The 18,556-nt window shown below is 54.0% G+C and overlaps 1 protein-coding gene across 11 annotated transcripts in view; it reads right to left on the bottom strand.

Annotated features, from left to right (window-relative positions):
- Window positions 1-18,556, bottom strand: part of PTPRU (protein tyrosine phosphatase receptor type U) — a 298,799-nt gene that overhangs the window by 29,961 nt on the left and 250,282 nt on the right. For 7 of the 11 annotated variants that reach the window (XM_043532241.1, XM_043532242.1, XM_043532243.1 and 4 more), the window contains exons 18-25: window positions 16,640-16,716; window positions 11,591-11,627; window positions 10,290-10,387; window positions 10,077-10,193; window positions 7,609-7,763; window positions 5,220-5,355; window positions 4,362-4,511; window positions 3,725-3,898 (exon numbers count right to left, since the gene is read on the bottom strand). In XM_043532241.1, coding sequence (XP_043388176.1) covers window positions 3,725-3,898; window positions 4,362-4,511; window positions 5,220-5,355; window positions 7,609-7,763; window positions 10,077-10,193; window positions 10,290-10,387; window positions 11,591-11,627; window positions 16,640-16,716 — 944 coding nt within the window. Of the gene's footprint in view, window positions 1-3,724; window positions 3,899-4,361; window positions 4,512-5,219; window positions 5,356-7,608; window positions 7,764-10,076; window positions 10,194-10,289; window positions 10,388-11,590; window positions 11,628-14,329; window positions 14,348-16,639; window positions 16,717-18,556 lie in introns of all 11 variants that reach the window. The other 4 variants (XM_043532239.1, XM_043532240.1, XM_043532234.1 and 1 more) reach the window with 1 other exon arrangement.

The following is an 18,556-nucleotide window of genomic DNA, read 5'->3' as shown; positions in this document are numbered from 1 at the left end:
ATGCCAAGCGACATGCCAGACGCCAAGTACCTTGTGAGATGGCGGCTGTTCATTATCCACTTTCCCACCTCATTACCACCTCCTGGGGACTCGCCGCACCCCCGGGAAGGAACACCTCGGCAGCGTTCACTTTCAATATTGCCTGCTCCTTCCTTTGGCTGCTCTTTTGTTAGACACATTTGCAACACTTCAGCTTGTGCCATGGCAAGTGACTTCTGTGCATAATGGATTTCCTTTCCCCGCCTGAGAAAAGGGGGGAAAAAAACCCTTCCAAGTTTCTTTTCTCGCATGTATGTCACCTACTCATCTTGTGTGCTAACAGAGTGACACTCTTCCATGCTATGGGTGCAAACCAAAGTGGGCAGCACTTGTTGCAAATGTGTCGGCTTTCCCCTTTTGTTCCAGTTGCTCATGGAGCTGGATCGTTACTTGTAGGAATTCATAGAATAGTTTGGGCCACTTGTGAAATCTGTCGGTGAGAGGCAGCAGCCATTTCATTCCCATAGAATGAATGAGACTGGTTATGACATTGGACTGAGGCTCAGGAGATCTGGATTCAACTCCCAGTTCTGCCACAAACTCCATACAAGACCTCAGGAAGTCACTCAATGTCTCAGTGCAGCAAAACTCATCTGTCACATGGGGATAATGATACTTGCTTTCACCCAGCCTCTGTCTGTCTTGTCTGTTTAACTTGTAATGCTCTTCGTAGGCCTCACGTGTGTCTGTCCAGAGCGTGCTGCAATGGGGCCTTGATCTAGTTTGGGGTCTTTTTGTGTTATTGGAATCCCACTAAATACGGTAAATAAAATAATCTGTTAAACAGAATCTAAATTCCTAGTTCTCATTGAACCCACTCAGACAGCTCAAGCCTTCTCATAAGTATAAATCAAACAGAAACCTCTTAAACAAGAGGTTTTGACCTCAAATTGGCCCTGTCAACACTGGTTCTCCACTTGTGAGGTAACTCACTTCTCTTCATGTGTCAGTATATTTATGCCTGCATCTGTAATTTTCACTCCATGCATCTGAAGAATTGGGTTTTTTACCCACGAAAGCTTATGCCCAAATAAATCTGTTAGTCTTTAAGGTGCCACTGGACTCCTTGTTGCTCTTAAAAGAGAAAATGTTATTCCCCTGGAGCCCAGCCCGCTGGGTCCAGTGAGTCCTCTAGCAGCTGTATGATAATGCCTCCACTTAACAGGTGCTCCCTTTTATCTAGTCATCTCTCTCTTGCATAGCTCCTTGCGGTGCAGTGCCAGGTTGTTCCTTTATCCCCGTGAAATGAATTGATCTTAATCCACATCCCAATGTACAGGTATCAGGCTCACAAATTCCAGCATCCCATTCCATATTACCTGCCCCCCTCAGCAGCAAGGCTAAGGAGGAAGGCTGGCCCAGAGGTTAGGGTACTAGCTGGAGACTTGGGTTCAAGTGCTTGCTCTGCCACAGACTTCCTGCATGATCTTGGGCAAATCACTAAGGAGCTCTGTGCCTCAGTTTCCCATCTGTCTCACGGGGATGATAGCACTGCCCTGCCTCCCAGGGGTGAACTGTTCAGATACTACAGCAAGGGAGGCCATATAAGAACCAGAGACAGCAAATGTTGAATTGAGCCCCAAGTCTGCCAGACTCATTTCAACACCAGAAATGCCACAGCGCTCAGCGCTTAAAGTGTCACAGGGATCAGTGTTATGTCCAAACTTACTAGGACAGACTGAGCTGACCGACCTTCACCAGCCCTTAAAGAACATGACATTTCTTAACAACAACAAAAATAGATGACGACAAGGGGTTTAATCCTTCACCACGAATAAGAACATAAGAACGGCCATACTGGGTCAGACCAAAGGTCCATCTAACCCAGTATCCTGTCTTCCGACAGTGGCCAATGCCAGGTGCCCCAGAGGGAATGAACAGAACAGGTAATCAAGTGATTCATCCCATTGCCCATTCCCAGTTTCTGGCAAACAGAGGCAAGGGACACCATCCCTGCCCATCCAGGCTAATAGCAATTGATGGACCTATCCTCCAAATCGGTCCAAAGAGCTTTGCACTCAGCGAAGTGTAAACGAAATTCTGTTCTCTGACCCAGGCTGTTCCTGAAGCAGAGATCCAGTGAGAGAGGCCTGGTGATACAAGAAAACCAAAACAACATAAAACAAAGCTCGCTGTGTGCGTTAGCCGAAGGTGTAAGCTTCCCCAGAACAGATGGCTGTTGCTACAGAGCCATTCATAGCGACTGCCTCTGGTTTATTAAGTGATTCTGCTGTAAGTGAAAGCAGATAACAGGGAGACAAGATCTGTATGAAGACATAACGTGATAAACTGCCCACGGGATGAAAATCGCAGAGCTCAGCTGGAATGCGCCGGGCCCCCAATGTAATCAGGAGTGCTACAGGAGTCCAGGGGCAGGGAGGGGGGGGATGCTGGTCTTAGGGAATGCACCATGCGATGGGAGTTGATTCATTGCTGCACGGACGAGAAAGTGCCCTGCTTGGTCTGAAGAAAGAAAAGCGGTTTCAGTGATAAATGACCCATCCCTTCACGCTATAGGCAGCATGCTCAGAGCTTCCAGGCTTCTGCATCCTTTCTGCTTCATTTGCAATAGCATTCCTCTCAACATCATCCTGCCTCAGGGGAGTGGGGGGAACCAAGGAGCCACTGCAGCATCTGTAACCATTGCCGAGATTTGGGAGTTAAGCCTATACATGGGAGACAGCATGGCCCAGGGGGCAGGGGTCTAGCCAAGGAGTTGGGAGGATCTGGCTCTGACATCCACCTGCTGTGAATCATGTCACACCTATGTGCCTCAGTTTCTCCACCCATTAAATGATGGTAATGATCATGACCTTTCTATGTAAAGAGCTTTTGAGCTCTACAGAGGAAAAGTGCTATATCAGAGTTAGGTGCCATTATACAAAGAAACAACCCAGCCTGCCTGTTGTCTATTCTTTCCTTCCTTCCCCCTCTCTTTCTCTGCTGTTTACAGGACATCCCCCGCTGCAGAGCCTCAGCACTGACCTATAAGGTCTCCTCCTTATAGCTAAATACAAACATCCAACATGCACCCACATCTTAGACTTTGGGGGGCTGTACGAAATGGGGCCAGAATTTTAACCAACCCCAGATTTTGTGTGGAAAAGGAAACACATGCACCAGGGTGGGATTTCACAACGCAAAGGCCGGCAGCCCTGACTGTGTCCGGTTCGGAGCAAAACTGATGAGCGAGCGAGCCCAAGTCACTTCTCCGATGTGCTCCTAACAACACACAGGCTCCTCCCACCCCACTCCCTGCATCGCACCCAGAAGGCACACAGCAAGCCAGGCTCTTGGTTCCACTAGATAATGTTATCACCATATGCAGGGGCTCAGAACCAAGGAGGCTGAGTCTCCATGGACCTGTAGCCCAGGGACCCATTGCGGGGGGAGCTTAAAATGTTACTATTCTGATCTGGTGATGCTGCGGCCAGCTCCTCAAAAGTGTGTAGGTGCCTAATTCCCATTGATTTCTAAGGGAGTCTGGTACCTGCATACCTTTGAGGATCTGGGCCTACTTGCCCACTTCGCACCCCTGTCAGTGTGGGCGCCGGGTGCGTGGCCATGAGGAATCAGACCCCAAAGGGTCCAGTAGCAGAGAAAGTGAGAAGAAAGATCGGGCTATGTCTCTGGCCTTCCCGCCCCCCGGGATGAACAGGTGCCAGCTCCCTGGGGGTGCACTCACGTCGGTTAAGGCCGCGTTGATGTAGTTGTTACTGTCGCCGTCCATGGAGATGAGGAAGGGAAGGCATCGGTCTGGAGGCAGGACGTCCATGCTGCGGTTCTTCTCCCGGTTCCGCGGCAAGAGGGCGATGCTGCACTCTTCCACGTCCAGGTGGGGCGTGACCGAGTTCAGGGTCTGCGAGGCACACAGCGCCTGGGTTACTAAACCCATCCCTCCCCGCAGGCTCCCCTTTCCATCTGGACTAGACCCAGCCTGCGACTTGCACTAACAGGGCTGCTCTGCTCAGCGGCAGAGCTCCCTGGGGCGTTGGCCCTCAGCAGAGCTCCCTTCCCCGTGCAAGGCCAGCACTGACTAGAGCCTCAAGGGAGAAGTGAGGGAAGGCGGCTCTCTGGTTGCCTGGTGACACCCCACCTGGACAGGGGCTTCTGGCCTCCCACAGGCAGATGCTGTCGGTAGTAACTGGCTGAGTCTGAGCTGGGGCGCGGGATGGGGACAGGGCACAGGGCAACAGGACACTTGGTGGCTTTGAACTGTAGTTCCTAGGAACGTCTTGCCCCCAGGAAGGACTGGCAGCGTCTCTGTAGCCTCCCAAGGGTGAATGGAGCCCCCGGCCCAGGGAAGCGTCCCAGGTGCTCACCTGGAATTCCTCCCGCAGCTGCGAGGAGTTGCTCTGCGGTTCTATCCTGACCATCTCCTTGTATGTTGGCTTGAATTCGCTGACCGGGATGGCAGTTTCCCCACACAGGCAGGCTTCCAGGATGGCGTCGTGGATGAAGATGTACTGCTCCTTCAGGGGGAGGGATGACACCAGCATTAGCAATGGGCTCCGGGAGGGGAGCAGAGAAGGGGGCCCATTGAAGAGGCCCCGGACACAGCAGGACTCGCTGCTCCATCAGGGGCACATATACAGTACAAACGCTGACTCTGCTGCCCTGAGCTGCCGCTATGCCTAGGTGAAGTGGCGCAGCGTTGCCCACCTGGGGAGCCCTCTGGGAAGGATTAAGCCAAATGCCCATGGCTCTCCAGACCCCGCAGACTTTGCCATGTTTGCTGAGGCCATTCCTGGAAGGACATTGCCAGACATGGTGGCAGGGGCGGGTTTTTTGCTTTCCGTGGGAGCATCAGAGGATGTTATGGAGACAGAGCAGCAATACCTGATGCAAGAAGGGCTAATTAATTAAGATTAAGCATCACTAACTATTTTAATTGACTGCTCACGCAGGGCCAGGACTTAGGGAATCCCTGTATAGGGAACACAGGCAGGTAGCTAGGGAGTCAGAGAGAACCACAGGATCTGCCTGTGTCCAGCAGCCTCAGCAACAAGTCTCCTTTAGATGCATCCCAGCCCAGTCCTGTCTCTCCTCCTGGTACCAGACTATGGTGGATACAGAGAAGGGAGGGGAACAGACTCTGCATCTGATACCAGATCTGGGAAGCCTGTTGTTAAAAGGCAGAAGTGGCGGGGTGTCTTCCACCCTTTACCCTCCCTACACACCTCGGTCTGGATCATGTTGATTCTCCGCGAACACAGCGTTTTCACGCAGTTGTAAATGTCCACAACCCCCTCGCACTCGGCCATGTCCAGCATCACATCCAGGACGATGTAACAGCCTGTCCTCCCGGTGCCAGCACTGGGGCAATGGGGAGTGGGAGGGGAACAAACAAATACAGGATCAGTAATTACATGGGAGTAAAGCCTGCAAAACCTGTCGGTGACGTCAAATGACAGCATGTGTACACACGACACACAGACACAACACACCCTCACACGGCATGACACATGACACAGAAACACACACAGGCACCAGCTCAAACCCTCGCCAGTGAGCCTGTCCCTCCTACAGACAGACCAGGTGGAAGAAGCTTAAGTTATCCCTACACTGCAATTACAGGGTGCCGACCCAAACGACCTTTAATCTGTCTAGGTTGGGTATTGGACCAGCCCAGCTGCAGCAGTGCATGTTTCAGCCTGGACTAGCCACCCGAGTAATCACCCGGGGTCCTGGGTGGGTTTGCGCAGCCTGCACTGAAGCCCGTGCTGCCGCAGCTTCACTACTAGGGTACCTGAGCCACCTGGATTAAGACTAGTTTAAGTCTGGCCACCTGAGCTGTACCCTGGGTCTGCAGTGTAGACATACCCTTAGAAACATCCCAGCACTGCCCATCACACTCACCCCATCAGACAATCCACTTGTCTGAGCCATACCAACCCCCAGCACGCCAGGAATGGATTTACTCCCCCCGCCCTCTTTTCCCAGAGGCTTTTACAGTGAAATACTAATTTCTGGGGCTGATGAATCACTCCCCATGATTATCAGTGATTACAGACTATGGGGACTAATCACACTCCTTGTCTCCAGTGAATGAATACTGATGAGGCAATTGACAAGGAAAAATCAAATAAAAAATCCCTCTCATTCATCAGCTCCTCCTTGTTTGCCCAGCAGAGGAAGAGCCGTGAACACCATCGCAAAGGAAGTCTGGGACGCTCTGATGGACGGTCAGAGAGGACAGGCACTTTCTGTTCTGTTTCAGGTTCAAACCAGAGGCCTGGCCACTCATTCCTGGCCCCGATCTTCTCCTTGAGCCTGACCAGTCCTTGCATGGAAGATCTCCAAGAAATGATGTAACGGGTCAGGAGCGAACTCAAATCCCTACCAACGTAGGTTAACTGGGACCTAATGGGAAGGCCAGTTCTGAGCAGAGACTGAGGAGTTTATTTGAAGGGGAACAACCCCAGCAGCTGGGAGCATATAAATGGAGAGGAAGGAAGCACTGGGGGGAGAGCTGAGAGCCTGAAGGAAGGTAGAGGTAGGCAGAACTAGCTGCTGCTAGCTCACAGGGGACCACCCAGTGACAGTGATTCAATATTCTCTTCCACATCCTGTCCTGAACTGCTGAGTTGTGTTGCCATGTGCTGCTAAATAGCTGCCCTGCTCCACCCTAGAAGTGGCTGCATTTCTGTGAAAGGCAGGGGATTCCTGGAAGAGATCACCAGCTAGTGGCTGTGGGGGGAACCCCTAAAAGAGGAGTTTGTGGTCTTAAATTGAGTATTTACAAGTGGCCAGCAGTCCACAATCCCATGAAAAACCCATCACAGCTGGGACTCACTGGCCTCCATAGCAAAGCTTGCTCTAGGAATTATTTGGTGGGAGTTCTCTGGCCTGTGCTATGGACAGGGACAGACTAGATGGTCACAATGGTCCCTTCTGGCTTTCGAATCCATGAATCTCAGTGGAGCGGTCCTGAGTCTAACTGGCCAGGGGGACTGAACAACACACGCTCAAGTGACAGTGGATGCTCCGAAGCAGGGTTAGATGCTGGCTTGAGGGGACAGCATGGGAGATGTTTGTACTGAGACTGAGAGGTGCTTTCAGGCTCTGGGTCAACCTGGATTCATTTCACCAGGCTGTAAATTCACGTCAGGAGAACACACAGGCCCCTGTGCAGTGCTCCAAATCGCAAGTGCTTGAAATACACACCCTCCCCTAGCTGCCTCCTATTTCAGAGGCACATGCTACCCATCAGCCTGGGTAAGAACATTTTACAGCTCAGTACGTTCATGCAGAGACATCCAACCCCGAGCCATAAACCAGAGGCTCCTTACCTGCCGCAGCCAAGTCACACATTTCATAGCTCCCTGTTAAATATTTTACTATCGATCCAAGCGTCCTACACTCCAAGCCAAAGCGCCCTGGGACACGATTCTATGGGGCAGGCCCCATCCCCTTGCTCAAGCCCTCCCACTTCTAGGGAGCTTCTGGTGCTCACACTCAGCCTCTCCAAATGCAAGAGTCACATGACGCCTATGAGCGCTGCGTCCCCTTCCACTGCCCGGCAGTGAAATCTCTGGGGTTCTCCAAGCAGCTGCAGCTGGTTCTTACCTGCAGTGGATGACTATAGGCCCTGCGTCGGGGGGCGTGGAAACCTTCACTCTCCGGATGAAGGCCAAGAGCCCGGTGGCGTGGTAAGGCACCCCGTGTTCGGGCCACGACGTGAAGTGGAACTGCTTCACCTCATGCCTCGCTGAGTAGCCCCTCTGTAAAGGAAGCACAAGGCAGGGTGAGGACGGAGGAATCCCGGAGGCAGGAGCCAAGGACCTGGAGAACAAAGGGGAATGGAGACCCAGACTCACTACAGCTGTCTCTGGATTCCAGGCAGCAGCAGATGGATCACTGTCGGTTATGCACCACCAGACCAAGATCGCTGCGGGTGGCTTTGCTGGCGCACATGCTAGTGATCTGGAGCACCTGACAGGTTGCCCCTCTGAGCAGGCTCCTCCCTGGCCCTGCGCCTCTGTTCCCCACTGGCCATGTCATCACATTCCCTGGGGTGAGCATGCCCAGGTGCTGCCGAGTGTGCGGTCACTCATGAACAGACGGGGTGGGTGTGATTCTCCATGACCCTACACCTTGGGCAGTCATTTACACCAGTCAGGGCTAGGTTAGGGTTAGCGGGTTAGAGTGAGCTTAGGGGGTTAGGGTTGGCTTAGGGGTCTAGGGTGATAATTTACACACACAGTGCCCTGGTTTAAACAGAGGGAAGAATCTTACCCCATACCTCTAGCGCCCCCTAACAAGATACAGTGTTCACAGTTCTGTGTGGGCCCCATGGATTAACCCCCGCAGGGATGAACTAAGTAGCAATTGCTAAGTCTTGCGAGCTGGCAGTGCCATGGACAGATGTTCCTGGTACCCTACAGCCACATAGTCTCAGCTCTTTTTCCGTCAGCGACGATGGGGTTAAAAACAGACAACCCGTGATAAGCAGCCCTTCTGCACAGGCCTCCGGGGCACCCAGGAATGGCCTGGTAATGAATGCACTCGTTTCCAGGAAGTTGTTTGGTACCTAGCTCGTAACGAGACAGTAATTTCGTGTTCCTGCAGATTAGGGGGTCCATTACACTTGTTATATGCCAAGGTACCATACCGTACAGTAATTGCCGTGCAACCTGCACTCCACACTAGAGGATGGAAACAATCGTTCATTCCCTCTGCAATTACATGGTGCTTACCCTAAAATTAGATGATCAACAGTGACCATGTAAATAACGAGCAGTTCTACCCAGCCTGCCCGGAGCACGACTCCTACTGCCTGACGGCCATGAGCACCAGAGAGACAGCGCATGGCTTGGAGTGGGGTACAGAGAGTCTCGCTACGAGTTTTGGGGTGCAACTGAGCCATGGGAAACTCACGCTGAACAGCAAGCAAATAGCAATCTTCCTAAGGTGAGATGGAGAGGACAGAAAAATAGGCTCCCTAGGAGAAGAGGGGGAAGTCCCACTGTTTGGGGCATTTAAATGGGCCAAGACACAGCCCAGGACAATCATAGAATCATTGACCATCAGGGTTGGAAGGGACTTCAGGAGGTCATCTAGCCCACCTAGCTCAAAGCAGAACCTAATCCCCATCTAAATCACCCCAGCCAGGGCTTTAAGCCTGACCTTAAAAACCTCTAAGGAAGGAGATTCCACCACCTCCCTAGGTAACCCATTCCAGTGTTTCACCACCCTCCTAGTGAAATAGTTTTTCCTAATATCCAACCTAAACCTCCCCCACTGCAACTTGAGACCATTACTCCTTGTTCTGTCATCTGCTACCACTGAGAATAGTCTAGAGCCATCCTCTTTGGAACCCCCTTTCAGGTAGTTGAAAGCAGCTATCAAATCGCCCCTCATTCTTCTCTTCCGCAGACTAAATAATCCCAGTTCCCTCAGCCTCTCCTCATAAGTCATGTGTGCCAGTCCCCTAATCATTTTTTTGCTCTCTTCTGGACTCTTTCCAATTTTTCTACAGACTGTACTGTAAGGAGCGATGCTGCCCTGGCCAGAGAGGGAGTGGAGGTCCTTCGGTCTTGTACCGGGTACTCCAACCAGTTCATCCTTACAGAGCTGACCCCAAGCCCATTGAAGTCAATGGGAGTCTGTCCACTGACTGAATTAGGCTTTGGTTCAGGCCCTTGGTGAACAACTAACCCAATTCAGCATATCAAGACCAACCCCAGCATCCTGGGCCAAATTCTGCTCTCATATACCCTAGTGTAATCCAGAATGACTCCAGTGAAGTCAATGCAGTTACTCCAGGTTTACACTGCTGTTTATGAGAGCATGGTTTGTTTGCGGGGCTCTAGATGCACATGCATGGTGGTAGCTCTCTGCCTGTCAGTCCCTGGATTAACCTGGCCCCCGGCATCTGCAAAGTGCTTGCAGACTTTGCTTGCTGGCAGCATCCCCTTCCCTGGGAAGCACAGGGGATTATCTGATACAAGCCAGGGAGCAACCTAACCTGGGATAGAACAGGCCTCCTGCATCCACAGGGATGAGGGATGAGCAAGCACAATGCAGGCACTTACCCTCTCCAGGGCGAACGTCCGGACGGCATATTCCGCCAGCATCTCCGATTTGACCAGGGTGATTTTGATGTCTCCGTACATCTCGGAGTCGTCCGGCCAGTACTTGGAACACTTCACCTGCCACAAGCAAACAGACCACGCTGTAGCACCGTGGGAGGACGGGCCCTAGCAGAGCCAAAGCTGTCGGGGAGAGGAATGGGACTGGTCCCTTACCCTTCCCACCTCCACCAGCTTGGTGACCATCACGATGCTGGAACAGTGCTCCTGCCACACCATGCGCCAGAAATCGTACACCATTTCCTGCTTGGGGCCTGGGGGACAAAGAGGAAAAGAACTGAGACCCCATAGAGGAAACCACTATCCTCAGATCCCACTATGCCTCCCCGAGATCAGGGCCCCAGTGGGTTAGGATCTGTATAGACATATACCAACAAACAGACCTGGCTCTGACGAGCTTCCAGTCTCAATATCATGCTATTTCCCTTTCCCCCTGTTCACTTTTTTTGGTAAATAAAACCCCTTGGGAGTCTGAAGCTAAAATGTCTCTCCTCACTGAAATCGTATCTTCCCCTGCTGACAACATTTTCTCTTGTTATTGTAGGGTTGCATGTGAGTGGTGGGCTGCTCACACTGGCTTGTTATTACAGTGCCACTTGTGGGCACTGAGGTGTGCACACCGGTTTGTTATTGTAGGGTTGCCTGCCCGCAGTGGGGTTGCGGGCAGCAATTATTTTTCTTGCAAGGCTGCATGTGGGTTTTGGAACTGCGTGTAGAGCTGCACAGGAGAGGTGGGGCTGTGCACACCGGTTTGTTATGGTAGGGTTGCTGACAAGGCTGCCCGTGGGCGCTAGCTTTGCATCTCATGTTATGGTAGGGTTGCTCCTGAGCACTGACCTGTGTGAATTCATTTATAATTGCAGGGCTGGTTGTGATAGCTGGAACCCCTGGGTCTGAGCACAGTCCTGACGTGTTGTGTTGGGATGAAAGGATTAAGGAAGCCCACCTCTTGTCCCCTGACATAGCCCCTAGCCAATGAGAATGGAAGGTCCCTTCACAGAGAATCCAGTTCATTGGCCACCATTTCAATCAGACCCGGTAGGCGTTTCCACTTTGGGACGGAGCCAAAGGCCACTGAAGTCAACTGGAGTCTTTCCATTAACTTCAACGTGCTTCGGATCAGGCCTAAATCACTCTGCAGTGTTTCTGCGCCCCATTTGGCCTGCAAAGGCCCGGGGCATCCTGCAGGGAGAATGGAGCTGCGCGCGAGGATTGCAAGTGATTGTTATTCAGTAGGGAATTTCCAGCCGGCATTTGGTTTGGTGCTAATGTGCTGGGATCAGAAAGCCCAGTCTCCAGCCCACCCTGCACTGAACCACGGATTTAATCTCCACATTACAAACCACATCCCCTGGGGGGAAAGCCGCAGGTCACTGGACCCCCGAGCACTGTCTGCCCAGTGGCCCTGGGAGAGGCAGAGAATGAAAGACAAAGCCAGGAGCTCGAAGGCACTTTACCTTGAGTGGCTATGAAGTGGTTGGATCTGTGGTAACCCTGTAATGGAACAAGATTCTGTTAAACCTCTAGGGAAGGAAATCTGGTTGAGACACAGCTGATGAGCCACCCTCAGTGGGGGTTGCCATGAGACCCTGTTCCTATTGACCAAGTTGATGGCCAGCTCACCAGAGGACTGGACCATGGGGAGAGGGTAAAGCCCATGGCACAGAGTGACTACTTGGCATCCCTGTGTATTTCTCCGGGCAGGGGGAAGGCTCAGGCCGGTGAGATTTCCCCTGCAGTGATCTCCGAACAAACACCATCCTCTGAACACAGGTATTTGTACTGGGCATAAAGCCTCTTGCTCAGAACTCTCCTGGGTCCCAGACAATGCCAGGCTGAGAGAGACTGACTGCACCCTGAGGCCAGGAGGAGGCTAGTCAGTAGGACGCCTGGCTTCGATCTGAGACTCCCTGACACTCCATGCCCCAGATAAGCTAAGAGTTTCCAGCTGGCCAGACCCGGGGCTTGTTGCGTTCTCTAAAGGCCACTCTCAGCTGAAAGCCCCCAGACACAACCTTCCTTAAACACAGGTTCCCAGCCAGGATCAACAAGCACCCCCAGTTCACGCCAATAAGGATGCCAGGCAAACTCCAGAGACACCCTCGAGGGGGGCGGGGGCTTTCTGACATCATCCCCTAGGTTCTGTCTACATCAGGAGCTGACGGCGTGATGCCCAGCTTGCGTCGACAGCCATGTCAGTGGAGGAACTGGCTGGCCCGAGTACAAACCCACCCAGACCCCACGGATATATCCTTGGAGCGGCTAGCACCTGTCACTGCTGCCTGTGCAACCACGGCTACACGACTATTTCTAGCGCACTAGCTAGGTGAGAGTTCACACAAGTACGTGTGAGCTGGGGATCACACCCGGAGCACCAAGTGGGGACGTAGCCATAGAAATGTAGGGCTGGACAGGACCTCAAGAGAGCATCTAGACCATCCCCTTACAGTGAAGCAGGATTAAGTCTTCCTACACCACCCCTGAGAGGTGTTTGGCACATGGGCATGACCCTGGGGAATTCCTCTCTCAGTAGCTACGGGGTAGGCAGTAGTGCGAGAGCAGCCCCCTTTCCACAGGGACGGGGAGAGAAGGGAAGGGGCTGGGAACTATAAAGAATGAGGAGGAATGGACAGGGGGTGAACGGGGAAGGGAGTAAAGAGGACTCGGAAAAGGGGAGAGACGAGCAATCCGAGGGGTGGGGGAAAGGAATTTGAAAAAGGGTCAAGTGGGGAAGAGGAGTGCAAGGGGGGAAACAAGACCTCAAAAGAGGGGGGTGGAGGAGAGAGAGATTTCACTGTAGAATCCCCCAAGGTCACCCCACCAACATGCTGGAGCAGACTCTGTGACCCCCTCTGCCCCGTTCTCTACTCCAATTTGCTGTCGGAAGCCACTCACCTGGCCCCTTCTACTTACAGACGGGCTGTGTCCACAGCACAGAAGCCAGAGAGACAATCAAAGCCCTGGCCTGGCATTCAGAGGCCAGGTGCCTCAGTCAGAGGCTTCCTGCTTACACAACCGGCGCCGACAAACATTTGAGGCTGTGGGTAATGTCACCGTGAGAGCCCTATTAATAATATCCCAGTCCGAAGCAGCCATGTGGACCCGGGTAATGGCCCACACTCCTCATTCATCTGAGCCAGTTACTGCAAACATTACTAACTCTGAGCAGGGAAGTGTCAGCCCAAACAGCAGAGCAAATCTTAACAAGGCCAATAACAGAACCAGGAGGGCTCCAGCTGCAGACCCATCATGTGCAATTTCAGCAGGGTTTGTTTCCAGGGGTCAGTTTGCTGGTATGGGGGAAGCTGCCTTGACCATGCTTTAATGATGCAATTGCTGGAGATCGATAAGGAAATAAAAACACAAAACCTTCCGACAGCCAGACTGATGGGCAGACATACAAATAAACCCCCCCGGCTCCGTCAGGCTGCAGAAGGGGAGACACTGAGCCAGCCTGATTCTCACTGGTGCACAGGCCTCTCTAGCTGCTCCAGGTGGAGTTATTCAGGCAGATATGATGGGGTGCCTGTGATAGGAGGGGGCTGGACTCCAGGATCCAAGAGGTCCCTGGTAGTCCTGTGTGGACATGCTTATTCCAGTACTGACTCATAGGTTCCAAGGCTAGAAGACACCACTGGGATCACCTAGCCTGACCCCTTGTGGAACACAAGCCAGAGACCTGCCCCAAGACACTCCCTTGCGCAGAGCTTTAGAAAAACATCCCAGCTCGATTTAAAAAACGAGCAGCTTCTTTTGGATCATTTGTTTAGTTTAACCTTCTTTCCAAGCTCCGTAAGCTAAACCAAAAGCAGCCCTCGCGTGTCTGCCAGAGAGACAGACCTGTAGCACTGCACCGGTTTGAAGTCACACCGAAAAACCTTTCCCACGTAACCAAGGCCTCAGTGCCGATGACAATCCAGTCCTCTCTGCCTGCTCCTATGGCCACCACTCCGCTGTACCCATGTGCTATTGCTGGGCCTGATTCCCAGGTCACACAAGCAGTCTCTGTAAGAGGCAGGACTTGAACTGCAGCCTCCTGAGGGGCAGTTGAGTGCCATCTAACAGGCACCTGTACACATCTACCCCACTTGCATCAGGGCCAGAGCACACGCTGGAAGGAAGTCCCCAGGTTGGTGTCTTGGGAGGAGTAAAGGAAAGTGGGGGGAAAAGTGAGGAGAGGGATACAGGCTACTTACTTCTCGGTTTATCCGAATCTTAATGATCCCAATCGGACACAAGTTGAAAAGAAAAAGAGACCAGAGACAGGAAGATTAGTAAGGTACAGTCCAAGAGATGGATTAGAACACGGCAGCCATGGGAGCGGGTCACAGATGACAGACAGCAGAGAAAAGAAGCAGCAGCAACGGCCCATGGGGGACTCAGCGTTGCTCCTGCTATCCCATTGGATCAGCCGGGCAGAATGAACTAACTGGGACAGCCCATCCCCCTAGACCCGATGGGGGCATTGCTCAGCTGGGGGGACACCCAGCTGTGATGGGGGGGTGGGGAACGAGGGGCCTTGGCTCCGGTTCAGGAAAGAACTTGCCAAAGAAGTTCTGTGTGAGCCCCCAGGTTTGCCAGGCTCTCGCTGCAAACTGAGCGGCGCTGGCAGGCCCAGGAGAACCACTGCGGCGCTTCATATAATAATCTATGGACTGAGGTTGGACTAATTCCCATGCAAACGACTCGAGGGATGGATACATCTGGCATGATCCAGGATACATTCCCCCATCACCCTGCCCATGCACCCTTCCCAGATTACTCCAGCCCTCGGCTCCCCACCCAGCCCTGCCTGTGTCCCTCGGCCTGACCCACTGGCAGCTGCGTAGCCAGGTGGAGGGAACAGGGGGAGCGATCCAAAGAAGAGGTGCCACCCGCTGCGGCACTTTTACTCCCCCGGCGGCGCGCCAGGGGCCGGCCTCACTTGCGCCGGGTGTCTGCAGCCGCACTGAAGGTCCCGCCGCCGGGGGAGTAGAAGTGCCGCAGCTGGTGGCGCCTTTTTTGGGGATCGCTCCCCTTGTTCCCTCAACAGGGGAAAATTTAAAAGGGGCCAAGACATTCACAAGGCGCCACTTGTGCTCAGTGGGGGAGCGGCCGCTGCCCCGCTCCCCCCCAGCTACGCCACTGCCCACTGGATACCCCATCACCGCAGCCCTCGGCTCCCCACCCAGCCCTGCCTGTGCCCTCAGCCTGATCCACTGGATACCCCATTGCCCCAGCCCTGGGCTCCCCACCCAGCCCTGCCTCTGCCCTCAGCCTGACCCACTGGATACCCCATTGCCCCAGCCCTGGGCTCCCCACCCAGCCCTGCCTGTGCCCTCAGCCTGATCCACTGGATACCCCATTGCCCAGCCCTGGGCTCTCCACCCAGCCCTGCCTCTGCCCTCAGCCTGACCCACTGGATACTCCTCATCTGGAGTACTGTGTCCAGTTTTGGGCCCCACACTACAAGAAGGATGTGAAAAAATTGGAAAGAGTCCAGCGGAGGGCAACAAAAATGATTAGGAGACTGGAACACATGACTTATGAGGAGAGGCTGAGGGAACTGGGGATGTTTAGTCTGCAGAAGAGAAGAATGAGGGGAGATTTGATAGCTGCTTTCAACTACCTGAAAGGGGGTTCCAAAGAGGATGGATCTAGACTGTTCTCAGTGGTAGCGGATGACAGAACGAGGAGTAATGGTCTCAAGTTGCAGTGGGGGAGGTTTAGGTTGGATATTAGGAAAAACTTTTTCACGACGAGGGTGGTGAAACACTGGAATGGGTTACCTAGGGAGGTGGTGGAATCTCCTTCCTTAGAAGTTTTTAAGGTCAGGCTTGACAAAGCCCTGGCTGGGATGATTTAGTTGGGGATCGGTCCTGCTTTGAGCAGGGGGTTGGACTAGATGACCTCCTGAGGTCTCTATGATATTCTATGATTCTATGATACCCCATCACCCCAGCCCTGGGCTCCCCACCCAGCCCCGCCTGTGCCCTCAGCTCGACCCACTGGATACCCCATCACTCCATGGGCTCCCCACCCAGCCCTGCCTGTGCCCCTCCGCCTGACCTGGCGTTTCCCCTGATATTCCATTTCTGGTGCCCTCCACACACAGGTATAGAGCTTGGTCCATGGGGTGGGGAGGAAAAGACCACAGAGGAAAGAGGGAATGAATAAGAGAGAGAGAGAGAGAGAGGAGCAGAAGGGGGAGATGGGATACTGGGGCACTGCTGGGAGGAATAGCAAGAACCAAAGAACACACATTGGGCAGGCTGTGGGAGCAGAGTTGTGCTGGGCCCTGGGCCCTGTCATGCAGGGTGCGGTGGGTTAGTTAGTCAAACCTCCGGACATTCCTCCCGGGGGATCCCACCTCCCTCCACGCGCTGCTCGGATTTGCAGAACCATCCCTTGCAGAACATGCATGGCCACACACAGATGCTGCGAGGTCCACACACCGCCCCTCCTATCCCCCCGCGAGCGCACTGCGGGGACGCCGAGGTCGGGCCCAGAGCCCCCCGAGTACTCACGTCGATGTAGTTAGCATTGATGTAATCCGAATTGGGGTCCCCGAGCAGCGGGTGCAGCTTGACTCGATGTCGGTCGTCTGGAGAGCAAGTCAGACAAAGAGGCTGTGACAGTGCAGAAAGGGGGCGGCAGGCATGGAGAAAACGGCCCGTGGTCCCTGCACGGCTCCAGCCCAGCTCTCTGTGCCCTTCTGAGCACTCCCCTTGGGGGAACGCAGCTTCTTATCAAAGATCTGCTGATGTCGCTCACTCCTGATCCGCAGCCCCCTGCTACTCCAGTCCTGCCTCTCCTCCACCCCAAGCCCCACCGATGTCCCTCACTCTGGACCCATAGCCCCCTGCTATTCCAGTTCTGTCCCCTTCCCTGCCCCCATCAATGCCTCACACCTGACCAATAGCCCCCTGCTATTCCAATCCTACCCCCATCGGTATCCCTCACTCCTGACCCGTAGCCCCCTGCTATTCCAATCCTGCCTCCATCGATGCCCAGGCGTGGCCAGGTGGCTGTGCGGGCTGCCCTGTCCGCAGGTGCCACCCTTGCAGCTCCCATTGGCTGCGGTTCCTGGCTAATGGGAGCTGCGGGGGTGACGCTTGGGGTAGGGGCAGCGTGCAGAGCCCCCTGGCTGCCCCTATGCGTAGGAGCCGGAGCGTAGACATTCCGCTGCCTCCGGGAGCCATGGCACATGCGGAACAGGGCAAGCCCCTGACCCCACTCCCCAGCAGGAGCTTGAGGGCCGATTAAAACAACTGAAGGGCCGAATGTGGCCCCCGGGCTGTAGTTTGCCCACCCCTGAATTAGAAAGGGGTGGGCAAACTCACCTGCTGCCAGGGGCAGAAAGAGGGTGTGTGAGCAGGGAGGAGTTGAGAGTCCTCCTCTCCCCCTCCCGCAGAGCAGAGGCGCCTGCGGTTGGCCTCTGTGACACGCTTGACACAATTTGCTCCCACTCTGCAGCCGTGTGAACAACCAGCAGCAATTTGCACAGCAGAGAGAGGAGCCAGATATATTTAGAAGCAATAAAAATAACCGGGGGAAGGTATTTCAGAGCAGCTTCAATGCGGTGATACAGCTTTGGCTGGGTTTTGATACACTTTTTGTCCCCCACCCTGGGGTGCACCCCGCATCACCCCCCGCTAAATCACAGCAAGGTGATAAGCACTGGGGCAGGTCTCCCCCTGACATACCCTCCCCTATCCCCAAAGTGGGGCAGCAGACAGAGCAAGGAGGTTCTTTGGGAGGGGGCTGGTGGGTTGGTATAAACCAGTACGTCCTGGGGTTAGCCCCAAACTCAGCCTCCTGACTGAATTTCTATCCACGAAAGAATTGGCCTGGATGTCACAAAATCCACAGGTCCAGCCCATTTTCCTTAGGGGGCTGCAGCACAGAAAAGCACCCCTCCTGTGTTCCTTTGGGCGTTTGCAATGGAGAGAGGAATGCGGGGAAGACATTGCGTTTATAAGGGACTGCACTGCGTTGGGACATGGCCTTGCAATGCTTCACTGCTATGGGAATACTGGCCCCTGGGGACGATGGGAATTCCATCGCAGCCCTAGACTGGGAAACACGAATCTCTCCCCTGAGCTTTGCACAGCGTGGCCTCTGGCAGAATGACTCTGGGTCACCATTTGTCACAGATTCCCTGTGGTGCTGCCCCGTGTGGGCCCAAGGCTCAGGGGCGCCCGCCTCTTCCTGGTGGTGGGGGCTGGTGTGGGCCTTAGCCCCACCTTGCCACGAGGCCCCACCTCCTGCTCCTCCTCTGGCCCCTGAGACCCCGCCCCTGGCCAGGCCAAAAGCCAGAGCCAGGCAGTAGTATGAACCATGCAGGGAGCCTGGGCCGCTGTGGGGAGCCCGGAGTCCCGGACCCTCCACCTGCCCTGGGCAGTGCACCCCCAGGGGGCAGGGACACAGACCAGGGGCTGCTT

The sequence above is a fragment of the Chelonia mydas genome, chromosome 19 (assembly GCF_015237465.2).
Source record: "Chelonia mydas isolate rCheMyd1 chromosome 19, rCheMyd1.pri.v2, whole genome shotgun sequence".
Lineage (NCBI taxonomy): Eukaryota > Metazoa > Chordata > Testudines > Cheloniidae > Chelonia > Chelonia mydas.
This window is presented reverse-complemented; position numbering and strand designations above follow the sequence as displayed.